General features: G+C 36.4%; 1 protein-coding gene across 3 annotated transcripts; it reads right to left on the bottom strand.

Moving 5' to 3' along the window:
* Positions 1–1,069: 1,069 nt before the first annotated feature.
* Positions 1,070–13,608, bottom strand: LOC101864719 (AP-1 complex subunit mu-1). Of its 3 annotated transcripts, none has more exons than XM_005110259.3 (11): positions 13,439–13,608; positions 11,367–11,429; positions 10,451–10,675; positions 9,855–9,985; positions 9,198–9,342; positions 8,254–8,380; positions 7,670–7,812; positions 6,883–6,954; positions 5,421–5,579; positions 4,469–4,594; positions 1,070–4,024 (listed from the first exon to the last, which is right to left on the bottom strand). In XM_005110259.3, exons 2-11 carry the CDS (start codon positions 11,406–11,408, stop codon positions 3,926–3,928), a joined length of 1,269 nt encoding a protein of 422 aa, XP_005110316.1. In that variant the 5' UTR covers positions 11,409–11,429; positions 13,439–13,608; the 3' UTR covers positions 1,070–3,925. The 3 variants fall into 3 exon arrangements, with proteins under 3 accessions (XP_005110316.1, XP_005110317.1, XP_035828724.1); XM_005110260.3 differs by lacking the exon at positions 13,439–13,608 and adding an exon at positions 13,348–13,373 and having other exon boundaries at positions 3,889–4,024; XM_035972831.1 differs by lacking the exon at positions 13,439–13,608 and adding an exon at positions 13,054–13,075 and having other exon boundaries at positions 3,889–4,024.
* Positions 13,609–13,651: the final 43 nt, after the last annotated feature.

The raw sequence follows: 13,651 nt of genomic DNA, 5'->3' as shown, positions 1-13,651 counted from the left end.
AGTGTATTATTCCCTCTTTATTAAAAAACTGTCCACCTATACATGATATATCTTTAACGTTCTTTTGTTAGCATTCTTATTGCATACATAGGTCCTGAGACAGTGTTCGGAAAGATTCCTTGATTCTCTCAAGACTATTGAGATAAATTTTAACTCCAGTCATTATTGTCATACCATTTAGACGACATGAACCATAGACGGTGACTATGTTCAAATTAGATATTATCATTGGCCAGCCGGTCAGATGTACTAATCCCAAAATTTTAAAGATATTTTTTTTCAGGCAGTCTGTTTTTGTGGTATTAGTTGCATGTGCTCAAGCGATATTTTGTCGGAAATTCAGAATTCAAATCGTTGAAAAAGCAAGAAAAGATACATCAATAAGGTACAACTGTAAAAAGAATAGAGCAGTTTTATCTCTCCTGATAAATGTTGCTTTCCGAGCTTAGAACATTTTAACAGCTTGCGGACGACAAGTTTTGTCCTCAATATCAAATGAATAAAAGGAAAGACTGAAGATTAGATGTTGACAACTGTGGGGTAATGGTAAAGCTTTTCATCATTGCATTGAGAGGTCAGATTAGATGCCTTAGTGGGCAGGTTTGTTTATCAAGTATCTCCATCTATCAGTATCTCCATCTATCAGTATCAGCAGAGATGTTGTTTTCCCTCCTGGCCTGAGATGGCCGTGACAGGCAGGGTTGAAGCAGCACAGCCCAAAATGATCTAAATTGTATCAAATGTGGCTGCAAACATATTTACAATACCAGCGTCTGTGGTGCAGCGGTCAGGCACTTCGAAAGAGACCAGAGTGGGGAGAATTTTTATCGAGTATCTCAGTCTTTCTGCTTTATTGGATGTTGTATCCCTCTCCGCCCTGGTGGGCCCTGAAAAAACAAGGAAGGAACCCCAACTCCTAAATGACTTAAATTGTTTTGGTAAGCTCGTAAGAACACCAAGTCAAAAAAACCAAAACAAACCAAAAGAAAAAAATGTACAATTACAATTTTTCTTTTACATTCTGCATCTCCAACATCAAACAAAGGAAGGAAACGGAAGAAGACCAGACCATGATACTGGGAATGTTTTATTGCAAGATCACAAACCATTTACATCTTTTCTCAAATAAAACATTCGAGTATACATGAAGCAGTGTGAACCAAAACTCTGAATGTTGCATGAATTAAAGATACAAGGTCATGAATAAATAGAGAGTGTTACACCCGTGTCTTTTTTCTTTCTTCAATCTATTGGAAAAAGAAAAATAACAGTCTGTAAAATTGTGAGCTAATTTGTTTGATAGTTATTTACCCCTCACAGTGGACACAAGTGCATTAAAAAAAAAAAGAGTAAATCCGCCCTTCATCAGTACTGAAAAAAAGTGACGGTTTCGACAACATGTCAAAGCATGTTGTACTTAAACAGCCATCCAAAGAAACCTGACCTTCTTGCAAACTTTATTCAAGTTTATTGTTTATTCAGCTCAACATTTACACACCTGGTTTTTTGCAAGGTTTAAAATATTACAAGCTTTACATTCACTTGTCCTCAATCATTTTGTATGATCAATAGCATCACCATCAATACTATTCTTCAAAATCCATAATATTCAAAATGTGTTATCGCTAAAACGTAATATCAAAGCAAAAAAAGAAAATGTCAAACAATAAACTTATAATCAGTTATGGTAGCAATGGCAACTTTAAGAACAGATTCTCACTTCCCAACGCATGCTTTGGTAAATTCCAAACAGTTGTCTAGTAAAGGCAGCATGCAGACAAGCACTAATTAGAAACAAGCTTGAGTCTTTGACATCATCATGGGACTGACAAAACCACATCCACGTCTTTCAAGTCTCAACATGCAATAAATTAAAGTTCTATTGAACAATTCTAAAAAATTAGTTCCCAATATGTTAGTGAAATAAACTTCTTGAGCGACAGAGCCTACATTACTGAAACGGAATAGAAACAAAGCATATGTACTTATAACTTATGACAATTTAACATAATATAGTATATTGATCTGAAAAATGCATACAGTACATCATCTGATTCCAAGCTTTCAAGCTGCTGAACAAAAGGATTGGCTGCTGAACAAAAGGATTGGTCATCACAAATGCGAAATGCTTTTCTTTGTCTAGAAAAGTACATTTTTAAATTAATCGATTTTGAGGATAATTTTGATTCATGCCAGTATACTTTGGTTAAAGTATGTTAAAGACTAACCACTGTAACCTTTCCTTTCGCTCAAGCTCCCAAATAACATGTTTTTTTTAAAAAGCCAGACTGGAAATCGTACCAATTTTCTAAATGTGAGTCAAAAGAAGACTTTGTATCAACAGAGCCTGACCTCCAATTATATAGCCTTTTTTCTAAAGCTCCACCATAAACAGAAATTACAATCTACCTATTTCATTTATCCAAGGACTTTCTTTAACAGTATAAAACTTTCCAATGCCAGTACACATATAAACACCTTTCAGTCTAGAACATTTTCTGTAATTAGGTACAAAACATCACCCACAACAAAGTACTCAATCCAAGAAGAAAAAGTCAACAAACCCATCACATAGACCATACAGCTATCACCATCAGACAACTTGCAGAAAACCAAAAAAATACTACAGTAATATAACCAGGGCTATCATCATATTTCCCCAATACATTTTTACTTTCTAGATACAATACTTTCAACAGAGTATTCAGAAATGGAAAAAGCAAAGACACCTAACTTGCTGTAAAATTAGGGTTAAACAGAAACACCTTCATACAAACAATTATACATTATTATGTACATTGAACTGCATCAATGATGAACATTGCAAACTTGACACAATGGAACAAACCATTGCCACAAATCACAACAAATGCATTCAAAAGAACTTTCCACAAACCTGGCAAAACTGATCACACTTTACAACAAGACAACGTTGGACTTCAAACACCTGATCATTCTTGCACAGGGAAACTTCAAACATATATATTCTTTTTGCTTAATATCTCTCCATATGGCAAACAATGCCTGCCGTCTTATAAGTGCAGTTGATGAACAACAACCCTTGATCAGGTATTGTGTCAGGTTGAAATTACCTGAGCTTCATTTGAATCATATCAATCATTTCAAATTAATTTCTGGTGTGATACATGTCGTCAGGGGGTGCCACATATACACAGTAGGATTTCCACAACACACTGCATTACCATCATCCCTCAAAAATTATTACCAGCACAGATTAATGTGACGATGCATACTAAAAAATATTTTTAAATAATTCAAAATTGGGGGGGACAGAAACTTTTATACGAGAAACAAAAAGTTTAAAACAGTGCATGGAGAAGCAATTCCTGGGAAACTTTCACCACAGACAGGACACAATCTGACGGAGTGATAGATGTGCAGTTCTAACGTAATACATGGAGAAGAGACAGACATTTGATGGTTGTTCTGTATAGTGATCAGACAATCACTTCTTGCCCAAAAACTTCCTATAGAAACATCTCAGCGAACAGAAAAAAATTAAAGCTGCTAGTTTAGAATAGAAAGTTATATATATATAATACGTGTGATCTGTCATTTGTTTAATGACACCATCTCATTAACCTTTAATTTCATCAACAAGTTCTAATGTGTTGGAACTCTGATTGCCGCTTGAAGTAGGATTACTGAACTTGCTAACTCCTACAAAAATAATAAAAAGTGATGCACTATAAGGGATGATATCAACTGTCTTAAGGGTCAAAAGTCTGGAACATTCCAAAACATTACATTTTTCCCTGAAATTCTGGACATTTCTTTCTAGAATAGTGGCATCCCTAACTGACATTCCAGCACAGAGCAGCATCATCCTGAACGCTGTTGCCACAACCAGTACTTGCTTTTTCCATCTTCCCCTAGCTCTAGAACGTTGTCGTTTGACACATGCTCAGTTGGTCCTCAGCTGGTAGTCTCCATTCTGCGTGATGTAGCGCACCCATGGCAGTGCCTGGTAGCCACTCTTTTCTATAATCTTCAAGTAACGGACCTGGAAGAGAATTTACCACAATCTTTGAGTATGCAGTTAAGACTCAAATCGAGTAACGAGAAACTCATCAGCACAATAATGATCATTTAGAGCTGGGGGTAAAAGTTGACATAAATACAGACAAAAGCTACACAGTGAAAGAAAAGAAGTAGGGCCAAAAAGTAAAGCCCCCAAACAACTTCTTTAGAAGTAAGTTTAGATTTTATAACTGAAGTCCCAACTGAGTGAACGCTTGCAGGACATAAAATTTTTTCTGTATGTCAAACTTGCCTGCACAATTCAATTTTTCATCCAATACTCCACCAAAATTCTGTCTGCAAATTTTCTTCTCATACTAAAATATCAGTAGCTAAGAAAAATGGTAAATGAATACTGAAAAATCATACAGAGTACGTCTCAAAAAGAAAAAACATAAATTTCACAGATGAGAGAACCCTGACAAACCTGAATGCCAGAGACTGTGAAGTACGGGATCTCAAACTTAACGTTGATGGGAGGCTTTCCCTCAATCTCCTCATTCATTACACTGGGAAGGCCAAAGTGAGCCCTCATCAAATACTCTTTACCACCCTGAGGAAAGACAAAATAAAGTAGAACCTCTTCATCATCCACAAACAGGCATGCTTGTATAACGATATTGCAGTTGACAGTTGAGAGAGGCTCTGAAAACAACTTCCTCAGCTCTCATGTTGCCCATATCTTTAGACCATATTAATGGAAACTAAATCTGAGTCCGACTCTGACCATGTTTCCGCAAGATTAGGTCAAACACATTTTTGGCAAAAAAATGTAATTTCATTCTTATTATATCTACCGGATTTACTCATATTTTGGGCAGAGTGGCCCTTTTACTTATTACAGTGTCACCAATTGTAATTGTGGTTGTGATTTCAGACAAGAAAAGTATTTGACCTAATTTGGCGATACACCGTAAGAATCGGACACCAATGATATCTATGTCTGACATGGATGTGCTAAAAGGGACAAAAAGCATTGCTTAATTTATAAAACAAAAATGTGTAAAAAATGTATTGTCCTTATGCAGTAAAACTACTAGAGATCCTGATATGGGGATGATTTTTGGCGTCACTTCAACACAGATGATCTAACATTAATTCTTTTTCTAAAATGCCAGGATAGAAACATTAACAATTATGTTCCACTACTCATATGCTCTCACAAAATCTATTTTATTCTATTCTTTTCCCATACCCCTTGGATTCAGTTCTTTGAGTTATTCTACTTCTGCCTCTTTTGCATTATATTTTTCCAGTAAGAGCAAGATGTTCAAGGCCTTTATTTTCCAGAAACTGCATTTGTTTCTCTCTAATTTGACAACATTTCTTTTCTATTAATTGAAGAAAGATAAAGTCAGAGAAAGACATGAGTCACTCACAGGGAAGGACTTGATGGTCCACACAACACAGTTGATCTCAGGGACGTATTTACAGCTGCCCACCGTGGTCTTGAACTTGGGAGAATCCGCGTCATTGGGCACGGGGATAATGATCTCGACATTGTTGGCAGTTGACCGCCTCTTGAACTGACTCTTGGCCTGAGGAAATGAGGAATTATTGTCGTTGTGAAGTTTGTTGTTTATCCAGTGGCCTTACAGCATTTTCCCTTCGGTCCAATGTAATTTTAAAATAGGTGTAGGTCTTCCACATTTATTCTTCGCGGCAGACTAGGGTATTGTCTGTGGTAGGGAATGGGTAAAAGAGGTGGTCAGCGGAGATAGATCCTATGGTTTGTGACATTCATAGTGTAGATATTGCAACTGTTTCATAGATGCAGTCACAAAGCGAGCACATTGGTGGTTTTTCTGGATTGATATTGTTTATGAGGTAGTTTAGAGAGGAATTGAAGAATGTAAGGCGCAGTGAGGAAACCAGTGTTTAGCTCAATGATTATGCTGTTCATTGTCATATGCAGGAAACGTGAGTTTGATTTCTGTGTGGGGACATTTTTTAGTATCTCAGTCTATCATATCCCTTTCAGTCTGGGATGGCACAGACAGAGAGGATTCAAGCAGTCCCTCTCCTAAAGGATTCAAGTTGTGTCTATGGGGGATGTAAACCTTTATAATTACAGTAAAGCTTGGAGGGAACCACACAGTCATAAGATCATTATGAAGTTTAAAAAAAAAAAGAATTCCATCTCTTGGGTAGGTAGTCTGAGGGCTTTTAATAGGCATGTCCTTCTTCATTACTAATTCTATGGTTTCTGTGTTTCACCATTTCCCAGCACAAAACACCCCTTTCAAGATTGATGTGGTGCTCTGCTTTTTAATTTTAAAAAACAACCAAAAAAAACCATGCTTTCTTTGAAGGATGACAACCATAAGCACTTGTGTCACTACCATAGATACCAAACCGTACAGGTAAAAGACTCCAAGAAAAGGGATATTAGAATAACTTTACATTTGTACTCCAGGAACATGAAAAGATTATAAAAGAACCACATCCAAAAAAGAACCACATTAACAAAATTGTTTTTCTTTTTATCTCTCCTGAAGAAATATCACTTTACACTGTGTAAAGCAGAGCATAATCAAACCAGTTTCCACATATGAACATATGGATACTGTAGCGCTCTAACCAGGTAACTGGTTTCTTGAAAAATATCCAACACACAAAAACACTTTCTCTCATTTAAATGATGAGAGAAAAGCAAGTTTACCCACAGTATTTTTATACTATTATAGAGCATGCTGACTCCAGATTTTCCCTGGGGACCCACAGTTCGACCTCAGCAAAAAATTTGAGAACAAAATAATCAAATTTACCATACTCTTCTAGTCACATGGATAGAGCACAAAAACTGTTGAAAAACTGTACATCATCCTAACCAGTTCCTACCTTGATCATGTATTCCACTCTGCTGTGAGCGTGGCGTTCAATAACAGACTCCACCCAGATCAAAGGTTTCACCTAAAAGAAAAAAACCAGACAAGACACATGAGTTGAGAACGAATGTGACAAATATCTATAACACTCTCTCATTAATCAGTTCGGTTAACCTTTTCGTTGCTGAGATGTTTCTTTGGTTTGTACAGAGAAGATAAAAAGTTTGTTCAAGAGAGCTGTAAAAACAAAGCCATAATTTCTTTCCCCTTTTTCAAGATTTAGCAACTGCACAGGACAGGCTGCAGTTCTATGTCCAAAAATTCTAGGCTATACACCAGTGGAGAAAAATGCCAGTGAACAAGTTTTGGCTCACTAAAGTGAGTACATATGCCAATGCAGCTGTGGAGGAGTTGAACAAAAATCAGAACACAACCATTTACTCAAATTTAGTTTTAGACAGGGAAATCTCAGGTGTATTTGAAAGCAAACATACTGACAGAAATGACAGTATGATATTAGAACTGGAAGAACACTTAGTGCAGGAACAAAATAATAATAAATAGCACTTATTTGTATAGTGTAAATTCCCGCACAACAACAAGTTCTATGCACTTTGCAATCTAGATCATTACCCCAGCAGACCTGATAGCGTTCTGAAACAATCATAACTTTCTGAGAAGCGAACAGAGCAAGATTCAATAAATATTAGACTTTTAAAATCTGGGCTACTTTTGAAAACATGTACTGATACTGGGGTACACACAGTATACATGATAGCGCAATGCCACATCACACTCACATGTGTGTTGAGCCGGTATGACATCAGCTCAAATTCACCATCAGGTGGGATGAAAGAAATTGTGCGATCATTTTCAAACCGAGACAAGCGCACGCATTGATGGAATTTTACATCCTCCAATTCCACAGACTTGCTCTTTCCTCCTGAAAATTGAAAACAAATTGTAATAATGACTATTTCATGACCATGATGAACGAATAAAATAAAAACAAAATCTGTCCTCAAAAACATTTAAATCATTTTCAGTGACAGCTCATTTTTTTAAGAAACAAAACAAATTTTAATTGTGAATCTTCCCCGCAAAAAAAAAAGATAACTTGACCATGTCTGCTTGTTTTGTTTTCCAGGTAAAGAGAAGCAGATTGACACAGTAACGGCCGTTTAGAGTTGGTTAAAAGCAAGAAAGAAAGAAAGACAGACACAACAGCAGGAAAGAAACTAAACACGACCTACAACCAAATATTTCCCTATTTTTACTGGAAGAGAATCAATGGTAAATGGTTAAATACTTGTTTGGGGTGGTGGTGGTGGGAAATGGGGGAGTGCATGTGTCTAAAATTGAATCTGGTACGCAGTGAACTTACTTCCTGTGCTTTCAAAGAGAACTTTGTCGTTGAGTCCAAGCCTCAACTCCGGCATGCCAGACAGAAAGACTCTCATCTTGACAGAGCCGACAATCTCACTACGCAGGACGTTCCCATTGGCACTCACCTAAGACAATGGATTAAGTTGCATACATTACAAAATGTGAGATAAGTGAGGTGACCCAGGAAAACCCATCCCATGGGATGTATATCGCATCTTTATTTTTGTTTATTATGTCTTAACACTATGCCCCCCCCACCCCCCCGGGACGCCGATCGGCGAAGGTGTAATAAATATAACAACAAAACGTAGTAATGATCTTGTTTTTCACACGCACACTTACTAAAGTAAATTCATTTTCTAAATGGCTTGTGTGGCCTTTGAGGTCGAAAATCAGTTTGTACACAGCAATTAGAGTACATTTTAAAAAAAAATGTCGAGTAGACCTAGCATAAGTGCTGTTTTACTCTTACGCCTCGATGAAAATTCGGGTGATGAATGAGCTAGATCTAATGTTTTCAGTTCTGATTCTAATTCCTTTTTCGGTGAACATGCGATCATCACTTTCAATTTTCTCAGTATGCTGAAATTTTAATGATGGTTTGGGTAACTTTGACGAGATACAGGTGAAGTACTGATGTACCGTATCTGCAACCTGGTCTGTGGGTGCGTGGGTGAAAAGTGTTAAGAATACCTTTATTTCTTCTTGTTACCTCTAAAGGTTAAAAATAAACGAGCACATTAGCCTGTATATCAAAATAAATATTTCAGATGTATCAGATATGGTAAATCATGTAACCTGGCAGTTACCACATAAAAGGCCAAACTAAGGCTTTCTTTCCAAAGAAAATATGATCAACTGCAAAAGACAATTTCAAGGAAAATGATTTAGTCCAGGTTTAAAAAAAAAATCATTCCCAAGGACAGGAAAATAAGTACTAACCAATAAATTAACAGACTCAATAACGTCCAGAAACACTTCATTTTTGCGATATTTGACGCCTTCCGTCCTCCATGACACAGCATTGGTCACAGCGGGAGGCGGTCGTGGGGCAATCTCCAACTTCTGACCCTCTTGGGTGATGTATCTGGAAATGAAACAAAATCTGATGTTGAAGTTTGTACATCTACGAAGAAGAAAGACTACAGAAGCTGACAATTTTTTTTTAATGTAATTTTTTTCTCCTTTTGCACATATATACAGAAGTCCCAAATGACAGTTACAAAAACATATTTACAACATCATACACAAGACTGATTGTGAATTTTCCATCATTGTACAAAAATAAAATAAAAATTGAAATTATGATGTCAGTGCAGCAACAAAATAAACAATGTTTGAGCTAGGCTGAGGCAGAAAGCTCTGAGAACGACTATTAGAAGTATACATATTGAAAGAAAGCATTAGAACAACAACACTAGCCTTCTTTTGATCTGAAGCAACACATATTGTCGACAGTGAGAGCAATGAGCTTGTCGTCATCTTAATCATCATTAAAAAAGAAAGTACAAAAACAAAGGTATTTTTCCAAGTTGCTAACCACCAACTCTGGAATTTAAAAAAGAAAAGAAAAAAGAAAAAGAAAATTCAAACTCTTACTCTTGTAAAATTTTGCTGTCTGTTGTCTGGGGATAGCCAAAGTCCATGACTTCATCCAACAGCTCATAGATGATGACAAAGTTATCTCGGATGCTTTCCTCTTCCAACTCCTTGAAATACTCAACAAATATCTGGGGGTGATGGTGGTGGGAAGGGGGGTGTCACAAAAAGATTTGTAGTTTCATGTGCACACAGAAGACCTGCTTTTCTTTTTTTCCAATAAAATTCATCTATAGACATAAACTACTCATACACTGGAATCAACTTAACATTGCCATGCACTCTCCCACATAATTTAGGCATAAGTTACATACAGACAACTGACACACATTTAAACTTAGAATAAATATTGGAGGACAATGAAACAGATATGTGAATTTGTCTCGGATGGAGAGATTTCAAAGTTCTCTACTACTTTGGATTGGATTCGTCCCATGATGTCAGAGTTAAGGATAAAAAAAGGAAAAAAAATTTGCTGGACCACACAGTATAAATAATGAGCAAAACTGAGATATAAAAGAGGTATTTCCATGTGAAAACCTTTTCCTTATCAAAGTTGAAAATACAGTTAGAGCTAATCTCACAAGCAAATTTACCTGGACTAGTTTGTGCAAAAATGTGAAAACCAATGTCACATTCGCATTTTTCTTGGAAGTAGCAACGAGGTAGAGGTTGTTGTACTTGATGTACATAAACGCGACTTCTCCATGCATTATGATGGGTGTCAAGTTACTGTCCTCCTCCTTTTCCATAACCAACGTCATGAATTTGTCAATGGCAGACATGTCGATGTCTCCGCGATAGTTGCGGCTTATCATCACCTGAGGATAAAAAAAGAGTAGCGGGTCACAAATGTGTATACAAAAGATACTTTCAGTGTATGATGAACTGAAACAACCAGCATCCACTCTAATCATTCAAATACTTACCCCCACTCCCTGGACACAGAGATTACCAGGGAACAGGAAACGGCCTGACAAGTGCCCTAAAGGCTCTAAGAAAGCCATGAGCAAGAATGTGCCCACCAGATGTGGCCATTAGAGAAATGAGCTTGTTAGAGTTTAATTTAGTCAGATTAATGATACAGAGAAATAGTAATAGTAATACAATTTAATTTTTAAAACTTAAAACCTTTGGTCTCTTGAGGAAGGTGTTGCGATAAGAAAATAAAAAAGTACAATTGTCGTTCAAGGTATAATCTAGAAAACTGTAAAGAGACTTAGTTTCCAAATTGATATATCAGGCAAAAATCCTTTCATCAGTACATTTACTCATAAAAACAGAAACAAATGTTCCAGGTGTTCGCTTACTTTACGCATAATTCAATTAAATATTTGTGCTGTATGGTAAACTAGGTCTCTAAACTGCTCTGAATAAAATGCCTTGCTATATAGGACTTTAAATTGACCCAACTGTTACCTAAGATTATAGCAGAAAATACCATTCCATGACAGTAACATGGAATTATCATTTAGTTGTACTCAAGAGCAAGGCCATGTCTGAAAATATTACCTTTCCCTTGACGTCAAGGATGTATACCGCTGAAGCCGACATTTTGCTGAAATAACCAGGACTCTGAGGGATAAAAAACAGACAGAAAATGTTTATCAATTTTACAGCATTTTAAGACTTAAAAAAACCAGATCTAAATGTGGAACTGTCTTAACAATTAATAGCACATTAATTTCAGATGAAAAAGCCTTTGAAAGACACCTCTGTAAATTTTGATAAGATGAAAACCCATGTGTATGGCATGGCTTGGGTGGGATAGTTGGGAGCAGCTATTTACTGCACTAATATTACAACTTAATGAGTAAGTTTTTGGGTCCATAATACTTTTTACTGCAAAACACACAGCCACTAAAACTGTCACAAATCAATATTTTGAAGACAATTAGAAACCTAGTAATTGCAAAACATCAAAATTTATTTTCTCACATTTTTAGGTTAATTTGCAGTAATTCTACTTCGTTCACATCACACAAACATCATGAAATATAAAAGATATAAAAATCACTAACTTATAGTGCAATTGGTCCAGTAGGCTCTACTGCAGATTTATCAGGTTTTTTTGTTGTTTTTTTACCTCAGGGGGGCATGCCCCTATGAGACTTACAGATTAAAAAAAAAAATGAAATGTTACTTGTTCATTTTCATCTGACCGCGGTTAAAATAAGACAAAATGAAATTGCTCTTTTGAATCTTCTCATATTTCTTTGCATACATGTGTTTTAAAGTTGGATGACCAACAGAATCTAAAAGCCCATTCATAACCGTCACTTGCAAACTGAGACTTTAAGGTTCCGACACATCGTTTCTTTGGTAAGCCTAAAGCAGGTTAAAAAAATTAATAAGGGGTTTACAGCATAAAACATTTAAAAGTTGGACATTTTCCTCAACATCACACTTAAACGTTCGCCTAAGAAACACGATTCAAGAGACCGGGTGAGTAAATTTCAAGACCCATGTAGAGATGTCTAGACAGCCGGGGGTTGAAATCAACTTGTAAGCTAACACTGAAATGTGGGAGCAAGGTGGTGTTGCTGTATCAAAATGAGTATTTTGCAGGCAATTTTACCGTAAGTAGTTTATAAATTTTGAGTTATCCTGTGCATGCATCAAGAGAACAGCCTTTTTAATACAGGGTCCTTTTAAATTCTCATAGGAAATTAGATCTAGGCTCAGTGTGACACTTTTAAAATATAAACTAGATATATATTTTAAAAAACTAAAAACTGTGACAGATATTGAATCAAAATTCTTGTTAAAAATGAACAAGCAAAATGCTGTACTGTAATACTGCTGTGCAGCAATGGCAATCATAGGCAATGTCACTAATAGGTCAACAGGCTACAGCAGAAGGCCTTAATTCCTTCTAATCTACTTCAACATTGAGAGTGAAAGTAAAATACAGTATAATATAACGCGGATAGCTGAAATTCGTCCGGCCTTGGTAGTTCGACGGATATCTTTCACTTCCAAAGATAGTAACTGAGAAGAAAAAAAAACGGGACTGCAAGCCAGCGCAGTTCAAATATTCAACAGATGTCTCATTTCGAGTCTTCTGGTCTGATTCTGTGTTTGACATTCGTGTTTATAGGCTTAACTCAGTAGGCCTGCACAATGACAATGAATGCAATGCCATGGCTGTTTCTCAACATCATCAAATTCAAATCAAAAGCCTGGGCCATCAACTTACCAGTAGACCAAGAATCTAGATTTGGAGATCTAGCGCTAGGCCCTACCTAAGTTCCTAACAGTTGAGTTCTAACAGTACAGTAGGTAGATCTAGTACAGTTTGTCATACTCTACTAAACTAACAATAACATAGGACATAGATATCTAGATCTAGATTTCTAGGAAGAGATCTAGATTCTAGATATCTAGATTATATATAATGGATAAAATAAAGAACTGATCATATGAAAGGTAAGTCCACTGGCTTTCATTGTCATCAGCTTTGATACTTTGTTCTTTATGATTATATTGTTACCGGTGCACAGAAAACTCCCACTGCTGCACCTGTCCCGAGTTTTAGGTTGACATTAGTCACCTCACTCACAAAACCTGAAGAATTTACTAACCTGGGATCAAAGGTAAACTATTTTTACTAAGCTGCTTGGCTCTCCTCCAAGCTAAAAGCCCCTGAAATTCCCTTAAAACTCTATTTCCAAAAGATATTGCTCATATTCCGAGTTCTATTATAGGAATGAACAAGCCATAGTAGAGAAGAACTATTGATCTGTAAAGGAGTGAAGAAAGCTTTCCGGTTTCTCACATTTCCGGAAACCACAAAT

The sequence above is a fragment of the Aplysia californica genome, unplaced genomic scaffold, assembly GCF_000002075.1.
Source record: "Aplysia californica isolate F4 #8 unplaced genomic scaffold, AplCal3.0 scaffold00869, whole genome shotgun sequence".
NCBI classification, from domain to species: domain Eukaryota; kingdom Metazoa; phylum Mollusca; class Gastropoda; order Aplysiida; family Aplysiidae; genus Aplysia; species Aplysia californica.
Note: the sequence above shows the minus strand (reverse complement) of the source record. Positions and strands in the feature narration are given on the sequence as shown.